The sequence below is a fragment of the Pyxicephalus adspersus genome, chromosome 5 (genome assembly GCF_032062135.1).
Source record: "Pyxicephalus adspersus chromosome 5, UCB_Pads_2.0, whole genome shotgun sequence".
Classification (NCBI taxonomy): Eukaryota; Metazoa; Chordata; class Amphibia; order Anura; family Pyxicephalidae; genus Pyxicephalus; species Pyxicephalus adspersus.
In genome coordinates, this window is record NC_092862.1 from 64,094,891 (window position 1) to 64,107,356 (window position 12,466).

At 36.4% G+C, this 12,466-nt stretch overlaps 1 protein-coding gene across 1 annotated transcript in view; it reads right to left on the reverse strand.

Moving 5' to 3' along the window:
* Nucleotides 1–3,061: 3,061 nt before the first annotated feature.
* FARS2 (phenylalanyl-tRNA synthetase 2, mitochondrial) overlaps nucleotides 3,062–12,466 on the reverse strand; it is a 199,748-nt gene continuing 190,343 nt past the window's right edge. The window contains exon 8 of the mRNA XM_072411759.1: nucleotides 3,062–3,280. Coding sequence (XP_072267860.1) covers nucleotides 3,142–3,280 — 139 coding nt within the window. The 3' untranslated portion in view covers nucleotides 3,062–3,141. The remainder of the gene's footprint in view (nucleotides 3,281–12,466) is intronic.

A 12,466-nucleotide genomic window follows, 5' to 3' on the forward strand; every position in this document is an offset into this window, starting at 1 on the left:
ACCTCTAGTGCTCCCTGATTGGCTGAGGAAAGGTGAACCCTGATGACGCTTGAGCTGTCATCATCAATGACAGTTGTGTTCATCAATGAATGCAGCCATATTGAAATAATCACAGGATGATTCCCACGGCTGCATTCATTCATGATCACAACTGCGGGACTCCTGTGTTCTTGGATAGGGAATATCTATCCAAGAACACATACTACAGTTCTGGTAGGGCTGCAAGAGCAATTAGAAGAGCGGAGCTGTCAGCTCCGCTCCCGATTGCTGTTGCAGGTCCCAAAAAATTTGAATTCGATGGCCGAATTCACAAGGCCGCTCTCGCTTACATGTTCGGTAAGCGAGAAAGGCCCAACTCGCTGCGAGATCGAATTTACAAATCTCGCTCGCTCATCACTACTTGCTGTAATGTTATAATCTTAAATATTACAATTGTTAATATCTCTACCTGGATTATGTACGTAGGTCAGGAGTTATGCATTTGCTGGCTGTATACTGTTCTGGATAACTGATTCAGAAAGATGGAAGTCAGCCAGGCAGCATGTATGTTGAGAAATGGAAGCTCATATATAAATTTCAAAAAAGGTTTTCTTTAATTCGAAATACTTAGTGAAAAGACACAAATAGTTTTCCTTAAAAGGTTATGACTTTGGCAATAAATACAATTTTCTATTACAGCTGGGAAACACAAACCCTAAGGCGATCCACATTGCAGGAGGAAAACACAAAAATTTGCCATGCCCAGCAGAATTTAAAGTTCATGTTAGAGTTTCACCTTCTTGACATTCACAATGTTTATCCACCCTGATGGTGTTATTTTAAGTTGGCAGTGTTATTGTTTATTACTGGGTAAGTGGCTCTAAAAAGAGCAATTTTTATGCTACTGAGTTAGGAGACAGTCTGCATTAAAAGAGGCTAATTTGCACTTTGTGACCTTCGCAAAAATAGCTTGCGATATTCTGTTTGATGGGGGATCATTACGGGAGTTTTTATATCCTCATATTTTCTCATTTCATAGTTAAAGGAAAACTCTGCTACACATATTCTAAGCAATAGTTATATAACACAACTCCAAAGCAATTTTTTAAAAGCTGCAAATCTTCCCCTGTGGAAAACATTTAGTTGTTATGAAGACCTTGTCCCTGACTATCATATACATGTGGAAGTAATAAACTTTTAACGTGTGTTAAATTTATTTTTGTGGCTTAATACTACATGATGTTTGAAATTGCAATACAGTGGTACCTCAGCTAACAAATGGCCCTGCTAACGAATTTTTCCGCTAATTTTATGTTTATGGGACTCAGCTCACGAATGTATAAAAAAAAAGCTGGAAGTAAGACACCCGATAACATACTGCATGATGAATGTACAGTACTTCCTGTATACTGTATCAGAAAGTGAGAGAGAGACATCGCTTTGACCAATATAGAGAGGAGCTTCCAGGGTGCCACAGAGAGGAACTCTTCTCATGCCAGTGTCAGTACGGTGCATGCTCCATATGGCTGTGAATTTGAGAGGTAGGTGTGATTTATAGCTTGTGTGCAGGACAGAGCAGTTTGCATGACTTGCAGAAGAAATCTTTTGCTAAACACAGCTGAGGTTGTGGGTGATTTTAAGGACTGAGCTCTTTTGCATCCTTTTGTAACCCTTCAATGACCAAGACAAACTCTGCAGTTGTTTCTTTTTGCATATCAAAGCACAACTTGCTCCAGGAGTTATTAAAAGTTTATGCTCCATGAAGTTTTTTTTTTGCTTTGTTTTCTTGCTTTGTTTGTGATTAACTCACAGTGAGGATTTTATACAGTAACTGACAACACGATGCCTAATATAAAGTTGAGACAAACATCTGTCTTAATTGTGGGCAGCATCCAGAACGAAACCTATGGGAAATCATGTTTCAGCTATCAAAGATTTCGGCTAAAAAATGTGATTCTGAGACAAATTATCTTTGTTAGTCGAGGTATCACTGTACTTGTTTTTTAATAGCCACATCATTTTTAAATGAATCCTGCAGACACTGGTACTGGCCAAGTGTACCTTCCTGACAAAGAGTCCAATTTCATCAATGACTTCTATACAGTAAATCAGGGGTCTTTAACTCCTGTCCTTGAGGGTCTCATGCAGGCCAAATTTGGGTTCACACAGTAATTTTCTGTTTCTTTGTAAACCATTTCTTACTTTATTCACTGTTGTCTAACAGACAAAAATACAAATATTTGAAGCTCCCAGCCATCGAGGACTTGAGTTTAGGACCCCTGAATTAGAGCTAGCACCATACATGACATAATAAATGTTATATATACTGTTTGCTAAATAAATAAATCTTGGATAAAAAATGACTTTAATAGACTCAATACAAATATAGAATCTGTATTGTTTTAAACTTGTGTTTTTTTAGTTTAATAAACCTTCTTTGATTGGGTTTTATCTTTTGTCCTTTATTTTGGATTTGTTTATCATGTTGCATTTTCAACTTCATCTGTGCTGCCAAATAGCTTTAAAGCCTTTTGTGAATTACATTTTTGTACTGGGTTTATACTGTGTTTTATACCAGTACATGGTTTGTTTAGGAAAGGCATCTCCGGGAGGCCGTCTTATGCAGATGTCTCATATATCTATGATGTTTAGTATATTGTTGACCAATATTCATCTGTATGTTTTGACTATGTCATGCAATTTTCTGTAATGTTTACTGTTGGTTTCTTGGATGTCAAAGTTAAAAATAAAGTTTAAAAAAAATAAAAAGATTACACAAGGGATTTGTTGAGGGGCTTTAAAGGTAGGCCAGAAGCTCGAAGGCATTCATAAACCCAAACACCATGTCAAGCTGGTAACCATATTTAGAATAAGTAATAAATGTGTAAAAAAAGCCAACTTGTTATTGTAATATAGAGGGTCAAGTAGATGCAATTTGAAGACATGGATCAAACTCATAAAGTTGTGTCTTTTAGTTCAACAGCATCTGTATACAATAACTTAATCATTTAAAAAAATATCTATGTATCAAGGGACTAAGAAGGAAGACAGACATAAAGACACTGTTAAAAAAAAACAAATATTCACCGTCTGAATCAATTGTTTAATATATTATAAACCAAGAGAGTCCTGTTTAACAGTTTACATTATTTATAAGTTGATTTAAAATCTTCCCTCCACACGGAGCTTTTCTGTTGCTGATTGTCCAATTTTGCCATGTATTAAGCGGACTTCATTTTGTGTCAGAGTGCGCTCCATGTGTCGATATTTGATACGGTAGCAATGACTAACTCTCTGGGTCCTGAGAAAAGAAAAAATAATATCATATTTGTTCTTAAAAAAGGAATTTCAAAACCCTACAAAGTTCAACTATGAATACCATTTTTAACAATTAACAATGAACACAAAATTTCATGGGAAGAGAGCAAATATTTGAAACCCAACTGACCTCTTGTTATTTAATACTGCAATGCAGTCAGATTGCATTTATTATAAATAGGTTATACATATGTTTTTTTTAAACTTTTTTGCACAGCTAAGTGTTGCAAAAAAGGTAACAATACCCTGTGCTCACATTTCATACACCAAGCAGTGGTTTTGTCTTTAGTGCCTGGACTTGTTACACCGCAATAATTACAGCATTCCTGCCTCCTTAGCTGAGCTGTTGACTAGAACAGTGTTTTATTTCCAATATTTATTACTGTATATGTAACATAGTTGCATTATAGTAATACATATACAGGGTTTAATTGGGTTTTCCTCCTCAGATTTTGATAGCATAGCTAGTTTTTATCCAGGGCAAATGATCCCCTTTGAGGCACAGCTAGTAACACGACTATTGACTTTGTACAGAGCTGCGTAATTTGATGGTGATATAAAAATACTATGTAATAATAATGTTATTATAATAATACAGCATCAACAATGGAGGTTTGGATACTATATTAATGACCGGTATAATAATATTATTATCAATCTTACACAGTATTTATAAAATGCCAACATATTAAACAATGCTGTACAAAGTCCATATCCATGTCACTAACTGTCCCTCAAAGGGTTTCACAATCTAATGTCCCTGCCATAGTCATATGTCTTTATTACAGTCTAAGGTCAATGTTGAAAGGAAGCCAATTAACCTATCTTCATGTTTTCTTTTGGATTGTGGGAGGAAACTGGAGTCCCCAGAGGAAACCCATGCAAACTCTATGCAGATAGTGTCCCAGCTGAGATTCATACCTGGGAAACTAGTGCTGGAAAGGCCTAACCTCTGAGCCACTCTGCTGCCCCAGCACTAAAATAGTTTAACTTACTTTGAACTATATTAGTCTGGCATTAAAGAAAACCCGTGTAGCCCCCTATGGTCTATACCTTCAAAACATTTTTAATCAATATTGGAAATGAGGAGATTTGAAAGTATACTGTGACTTTACCATGTGCAAAAAGAGTTACTATATTTTCTTATCTTATTTACTTATCCCAAGATAATACACATTAAATGTATTATTTATAGTACAAGTATATACAAGCTTTTGTGTTATTACATACATGATTTTGCAAACAAAGTCTTTACCAAAGAATCACTAATATTGCTATAGAATGGGGTATTCCACTACTTTTAAACCACGGAAAATGTAGTGCCTGCCTGTCTCAATAAAAGATCAAATCTATTGGAATTTCTAGCTTTCGTACTCTAAAATGATTGATAAAATATAAAATGGACTGTGTTTAGCTGCAAAACAAATACAAATAATAATATCAAATGTTACAAAATTGAAGTGCATAAAGCTTTTTTTGCAAAAGGTCTTAGTATAATGAAAAAAAAACCTCTAATTATACCAATGGATGGGTGAATATTTGTCCCAGTTATTTTTTATTCATGTTGCTTTTTGATAAAAAAACCCCTCCAAACAGGCACCCTGGAGTAGTGAATGGATACATTGGGCCAGATGTATTAGAGCTTTCCAAGACTGGAGAAGATACACTTTAATCAGTGAAGTTGGGTGATCCAGCAAACCTGTAATGGATCTAGTACGAGATTGAAAAACATTTGCTAACAAATAGCAAATTACTTTGAAGAAATCCATTCCAGGTTTGCTGGATCATCCAGCTTCACTGATGAAAGTGTATCCTCTCCAGCCTTGGAGCACTTTAATAAATCACTCAGTTTGAGTGGTATGTTGGTAATGATACAGTTGCAGTGTAATACACAAGAATGTGTGTGCATGAGGCAGCATGACAGAGATCGAAGCTAAAGATACAAAAATTGTTAAAGCAAGTTTGTGATATATCTTTCAGACAATTGCTGATGTTTGCATCTTGGTGTCTGTCATACCTGCTTCCTGTTACAATATCTCTATTAATTAGACAAAGCCATTTTCAAAATCGTACCCTATACTGCCTTAAAAACTAAAAACAAATTGCAAATACAAAATTTAAACAGAAAGTGTGACTTTAAGAAAAATCACAAAAAGTGTGTCAGAGGAATTTATTGTAAAGGACAGAAGGTCAGTTGCGCTGCCAATCTTGTATTCTTAAGAGAACATGTTCTATTCAGTCAAAATACAGCAAAACTTTGGTCTACTGGAGACCTTTATCAAGGTTACTAATAGAAAGAGACATTGTTAATCTTAAAAAGAAAATGATGGCAACGATAACCTTCCTTTCATAAACTTTAGATTTTATTTTTAGCTTCAGAAAGCTATACTATCCAAAAACTTAGGTCAGTAATAACTATGCTACATAACTAGCTGGTTCTCTGATTGTCTGGTAGCATTTACTTTTATGCCAATTAATTTGGTAAAGGAACAACTAAGTAATTTACTAAAGGCTTAGCAAAGTAAATAACCCCTTGCAAGTTTGGTAAAAGAGATTCAACCATCCAATCATGTACAAGAAAAAAATATTGTTTTTAGATATACTTGCATGTGATAGGGTATTCTTTGCAAAGTGAAGTTTCACCGTATTTACTACGCTAAGTGAAATATCTCTTGCAAGAGAATTTTTCATTTTGCTAATAAAACAGTCTTTTAGTAATTTAGAAAGTAAATGTCTATGTCAGTTGTATGTGTCATATGGTAAAGTACAGATACTCCTCACGGAATGACGAGGTTTGGTTCCAACAACCTAGTCATTAAATGAATTGGTCATCAAGCGAACAGCATAGAAAAGAGTCAATCTGCAAGCGAGCAGTGTGTGCCAGTGACAGGTTCACTGACAGCATGTAGACGTGGATTGAGAAAGAGTGCTACAAAGGAAGGAAGATGAAGCCAGGTGGAATGAAGAGGAAATGCTGCGCAGCTGTACACTGTACAGTTGTTGGAGAGTGTACTGGTCACAGAGCCAGTTGTAAGTGTGAGCAGTCACAGGTAAGTTGTTAAATGGGGAATAGCTGTATATCTCCTTTATCTTCAGGCACTGTTTAAATGAAGATCCAATATTTGCTTGTTAAAATAAGCTAAAAATTATGTATTATGTAATATGTATTTCTTCTATCTTTTACTTGTACAACTACTATGTTTCACTGGTTGAAACTATAAATATATGCAACCTTTCAAAGAAAAAGCCAGTCCACTGACCTTAAGACTTAAAGAGCTGGACTGTAGTCATTGGGAGAAGGAAATGCCCTGTAGTCATAAAAAGTAAACAATGACAGGGGACAACGTCAACTATACCAGTTGAATCTTTTCTGACCTCCTCTAGTCTTTTTCTGATCATACTGCTCGATACATGTGTTTAACTGCAATTTTGGATATTCCCCTTTTCCCTCCTGGCTAAAAGGAGTATTTCCATCCCTTTCTAGATGGGAATGTTCAAAGCTTTCCACTTTCTACATTGTGATCAATGGCCCACCGTCTTTGATGAATATCTTGATGTGTTCCTTTTGTTTTGTTTTTTTAAAGTAGACAACTCTCTCACTTCCTTGGTTCACTCCTACACCCTAATCTAATATACAAAACTCTTACCTCTTATAAGCGTGAATGTGCTGGAGAAGGCCCTACTTGACACTACTTTTTGTTAAAAGCTTCTGCTCCAGAATGAAGAGGAATCTCTCTTACTAAACTTAGCTATGTGAAAATGTTGACCTGAGTGTACAGTTTACTCAACAAATTTGGCAAAGCCTTCTCTCCCTTTCTTTTAGCTCCTCTATCTGTAATAAGTTTTAAAAGTCAGGTGCAAAAGTTTACTAGGTGATATCGGATTTTGCATATTTTGTGCTTAATTTTTCGAGACACTTGTTATATGTTACTCCTATTAGGTGATCTATCTGAGATGTACAGAACACAAAAACTTTGGTATAGTAGATACAACAGAAAGCTTACATTCATATGTCTAGTATTTTTTTTTAACAGAAAGCTTACATTCATGTGTCTGTAGTATTTTTTTTTAAAACTACTACAGTGTAACAGCATAAAATGTGAAATAATTCCTCTAACACAGAATAACTGGAAAAAAATTGATGTTCCCGAGAGATCTCTCTAACCTTTCAGTTATGTCCACAAATGGCAGCACATATTAAAGCTTGCTGGTGTGTATCACTCAAGGGTTCCTTTATCAATTCACATTTACAGTTAATAAATATTTGTACATCTTACTGGGCTTAACATCAACACACTTAAGATATCATTATATGCTTCAATCAGATGGATGCAAGCGAAAAGATGTTCTCCAATTATTTATTTATTTTGTTTAAGATAAACAGTCTCTTGCAGATTCCCTGAGCCGTGTAATATTGACAAAACGAACTGACAGAAAGTATATAGTTCTAGCCTTTTAGCACTACTGCTATAAATCTAATTATGTATGGAGAATAAAGCCTATATATGTCTTTAATACCAACAAATCCCAGCAGCATAAAACAAGGTTCACCCTCTAGTATGAAGATTGATTTTTACCTTGAAAAATGTCTGCTACTTGCGGCACCTCTGCATACTTACATCTTGAAAAATGACAGTCAAAAGCAAAATAAAACTGATAGCTTTAGCCAAAAGATTTGGAAAGTTCATGAATAACACCATTCAATAAAATTTCAAGAAATAAAATAGTAAAGCATAAATATGCATATACCTTTACCCTATGAAATCAGTTTCTCTGCAATGTTAAGAAAATGTGGTTGTTCATGGGAAAAGACATAAAACCTAGGTACAGTCAGAACTGGTAAACAATGATGAGTCAGTATATTGCTAAACAGTGTTTATTAAAAGCATCTTATTTAAATGCAATCAATTGTCTTTAGGGGCTTAGGTATATGGTGGAACTGAGCAAAATGATCACAGTATGATGCTAGTGCTTTCACACCATAGTACTATACATGCCTTTTCTGCCACTGACTCATAGAAAATACATATATATAGCCGATTGCTGTCTACTCTTTTATCACTTTGCATCTCAAAACACCTCTTTCCACAAAAATAGAAGATTTATCATGCTTTGCTCTGGATAGAGTAATTGAGAACCATCATAAAATTCCTTTAGAAAGAAAAGTCTGTTAGAAGTGAGGAATAATATGAGCCTGTTGTAAGACTTTGGAAACATGATAAATGGTGCATCGGGTCAAGAGGTAGGGAGGTGGTCAATATATTTTATTACTAAAAAATGTCACAGGGTAAATTCATGACTGGTGTTCTGCCATTTTTTTATGAAAATTATTTCCTATACTTACTTCCTACAGAAATACTGTTTCTAGGGCATACAATTTTATAGAAATAATCATATCTAATAACTTGAGAGAACAGATAGCATGCCACGTAATGATAAATGGAAGAGAAAAAAAAAATGTATACGTACACAATAACATTCCTGTTATAACAGTAAGCAATATACCATTAGGTTTCATTGGTTGCTGATTTTATATTAAAAAGTATAGAAAAAGAGAGGGAAGAAAGAAAGGAAGGGGAGAGGGAAAAAAAAGAAAGAAAAGGGGGGGGGGAAGGGGCTGTCAAGGGACATAAAAAGAAAAGAGGGTGGGGGGGGGGGGGGGGGGAGGTAAGGCTTGATAAACAGTGGAGGCGCCGTATGCTCACGGTAGTGGGCGGAGCAGCCGCAAATAATCTCCAGCGGTCTTAAATTCGTCCCAATAATACCAGGTACGTATAGGTCTGCGTGCTGAACGGTCTCCTGCACTCATAAGCTCCTCCATATATTGGATATTGTTTACCCTGGTCAACCATTGCTGAGCAGTTTGTCTCCATTGTGGGGGATGCAAGCCTTGGCTGCATTTAACAAATGTCACAGCAGTGACCTTTTATAGCATTTCCTCGACATTGCTGATACATGAAGCAAAACAAGCTCCGGTTTATCCCGTATCGACACTTCTGTCAGCCTTTGCACAATATCAGCAAAAACCGCCCAGAATGAGGCTAAACTAGGGCAGGTCCAAAATATGTGTAACAGCGTACCTACATGTTGTCCACATCGCCAACACTCTGAGCTAGTCTGTGGAAAGAGTTTCGCCAGCCGATCGGGGGTTCTATATCACCTGGTAAGCACTTTGTAATTAGTCTCCTGATAACGATTACTAATAGAGGCTCTGTGCCCGTAATATAACATACACTCTATTTGTTCTTTGGTAAATTTAACACCTAGATCTCTCTCCCATTTAGCAATAAAATATGGCGTTTAGGGGTCCTGGGCTGTTAGCTGTATTTTGTACTTATGAGAAAGCACTCCTCTTAAGGGATCGCCATTGACACATAAACTCTCTAGAGTACCTAGTGGGTGGCCGAAATCCTGCGCCGGAGGCAGTGATCTAATAAAATGTTGAAACTGTATTGTCCTCCAGTTATCCAGACTTGAAAGGGAGTGGTCTACTTGAGGACCGTTGTGGACCAGAGAGAATGATGCAGGAAATGGAGAGCCTGATAAACACTTTTCTCAATCCAGATCCTATATACCGGGTCTCTCCTGCTAGTCGGGAACTTGGGGTGTCCTAGAATGGGGGACATAGGGGAGGGGAACACAGTAATTCCTTCTGTGCGGAAATACCTCGCCACCACTCTAAGCGTCTCACCTATCAGAGGGTGTCGGCGTAGGGCAACCGTGTCCTCAACTGGGGACCATGCCGCTACACTTAACATCATAGGGGACTGCGCGTCTTCCAGGGTCACCCATCCCTTAAAGCAGGCATGTCTACACCAGTCTACTAAACGGGTCAGATGTACCACCCTGTGATACAGTATTGGGTCTGGAAAAGCCATCCCCCCTTGATCCTTTGGAAGTCGAAGAATAAATTTGTTAAGACGAGGTGTTTCAGTGTTCCACACAAATCTCAGGAATTCAGAGTGAATTTTATGCAGCAAATGAAGAGGAATAGGTACAGGTAACGTTTGCAGTAAGTAGAGAAGACGTGGCATGATGTTCATTTATAGGATATTGCACCGACCAAACCAAGAAAAGGTCTGTTGTCGCCATCGCTGGAGATCACTGCGTATGACATTAAGTGGTAAAAAGTTCAGTTCTACTACAAATCATGATAACTTTTTTATTTTTACTTTCACTGCCTACTTCTTGACATTTGAATATACACACTGAAAAAGAGTTACAGGAGCAAAAGATTCTCTATGCAAATGAAACTATTTACCCATTTACAACTTTAGCAGACCATACAAATAAATAGCAGTCTTGCATATAAACCAGGCAGCAGATTACCTCCTTAGAACACTGATATTGATATATATTATGCTATGAAAATTATGCAATGACCAAAGTGGTTCAGCCTGCCAAAAAGGACATCATGTCATTGCAAAGAATGTTGACACCCCACAGCAGAAGGTGCTGAGAGCAGGACATTCATGACAACTTGACTACGTAATATTTTATTAAGCTGTACATTAGACAAAAAAATGAAAATTAATTTTGAAATTGCAATAAACCAATGAAGATTACATTACATTTTGGTAATTGAGTTTAGATCTTCTTTAAGTATAAGTGCTCAAAATGTGTGTTATCTTCATTAGAGAAAAACCTTTTTATGTTCACAATGCATACAGTGAAATACTTTCAACAAACTGAACAGGGAATTTTTTTAATCATACTATAAAAGCAACTAAAGTAATTTTTTATTAGTTTCCTTATGAAACTCTCAGTTTGCTATTTATGCAATTAAGTGACTTTGTGGAATAATATATTGGCAAGAGGAGAATTGCAGGCCATACATCTCAACATAAGTCTTGTATTTCTTGAAAGAAAATCAAATCATCAGTAGTAAATTTATTTCATGTTTATTGCCAATCTGGGAGCATTTACTTCTTCAGTGATGATTAAAGGTTTGTACTCCTTTGGCACGTTTTCCACATTTAAACACTTTTTTTGTGATCTGCATATTTACAAATGAATGAGCAATTTTTGCCGCTGTTGTGTTGTATAACAAAGCATTGTTACAATCAAAATGCACCACAGTAATTCCACAACCAGCACTGTATGTATGATTATGACCGAATATACTATAAAGTATACACATCTGACAGAATAAGCTAATGGTCAATGTAAAGGGATCTCTGCTCATAATACCAGTACTTACGATTACCTTGGTGCCTAGGGTACATGCCTTAGATCTAATGGAGTATGCTGTAGTTCTGGCAACATCCAGTGGACTTGCAAACAATATTATGTGGTGGAATCCCTTGCCCTACAGTGCCTGCACAGTACTTGGATAAACTCAACAGAGCCACTTGTGCCACAGCGATCAAGACAGAATGGGAGCACAGAGCCTCCCGGGATACATACGTAATGAATTCCAAGACACGTCTGGCTACTCCTTTTCTTTTTCTTCTATGAGATAAAAAAAAATGCCCATCTCATGCATGCGCAGGGACATGCAAGAGAACAGCAAAGGTATAGGAGGTTTGGGGTATAGGCTATGTTCCATACTACTCTGTATACATGCGAGTCCTAGATCTCAAAGAATCCTGTAAAACCTATAGTTGCCTAAACCTCCCTAGATGTAACTTCGAGTGTGACTTGGGGTGGAAAAAAAGTTGCTAAAAGCGGTAACCCCGAGTCACACTCGGGGTAGGTAATCCTATGGGAAGTAATAGTAAATAGAGCCTTACCTGATCCCCCGGCATGCCGCGTCGTCCATCGCCGCAATCTCCGTCTTCTTCTCTTTTTCTGGCTGGCTTCTGCATCCGATGAGTCACCGGGGAGTTCCAGGTGACGTCGGTGCATGTGTACGTTGCCGGCAGGGCAGGAAATTCAAATTCCATTTGTATTGTATTCAATACAAAATAACTGTATTGAATGTAATACATTGGATTTATATGTGTAAAAGCAGTACATTGTTTTCAAGAACATTTATTATATACAGTATATATGATAGTATGAGTATAATATGTATTTAAAAAAAATATTTAAAAATAAAATAGTATAATATGTATTTTTAAAAAAATAATTAAAACATTTTTTTTTAAATATATAGATTTTTTAATATATTCAATTTTTTTTATTTTTACATGATTTTGTGTTTCAAACTTTATTATACTCATAATAT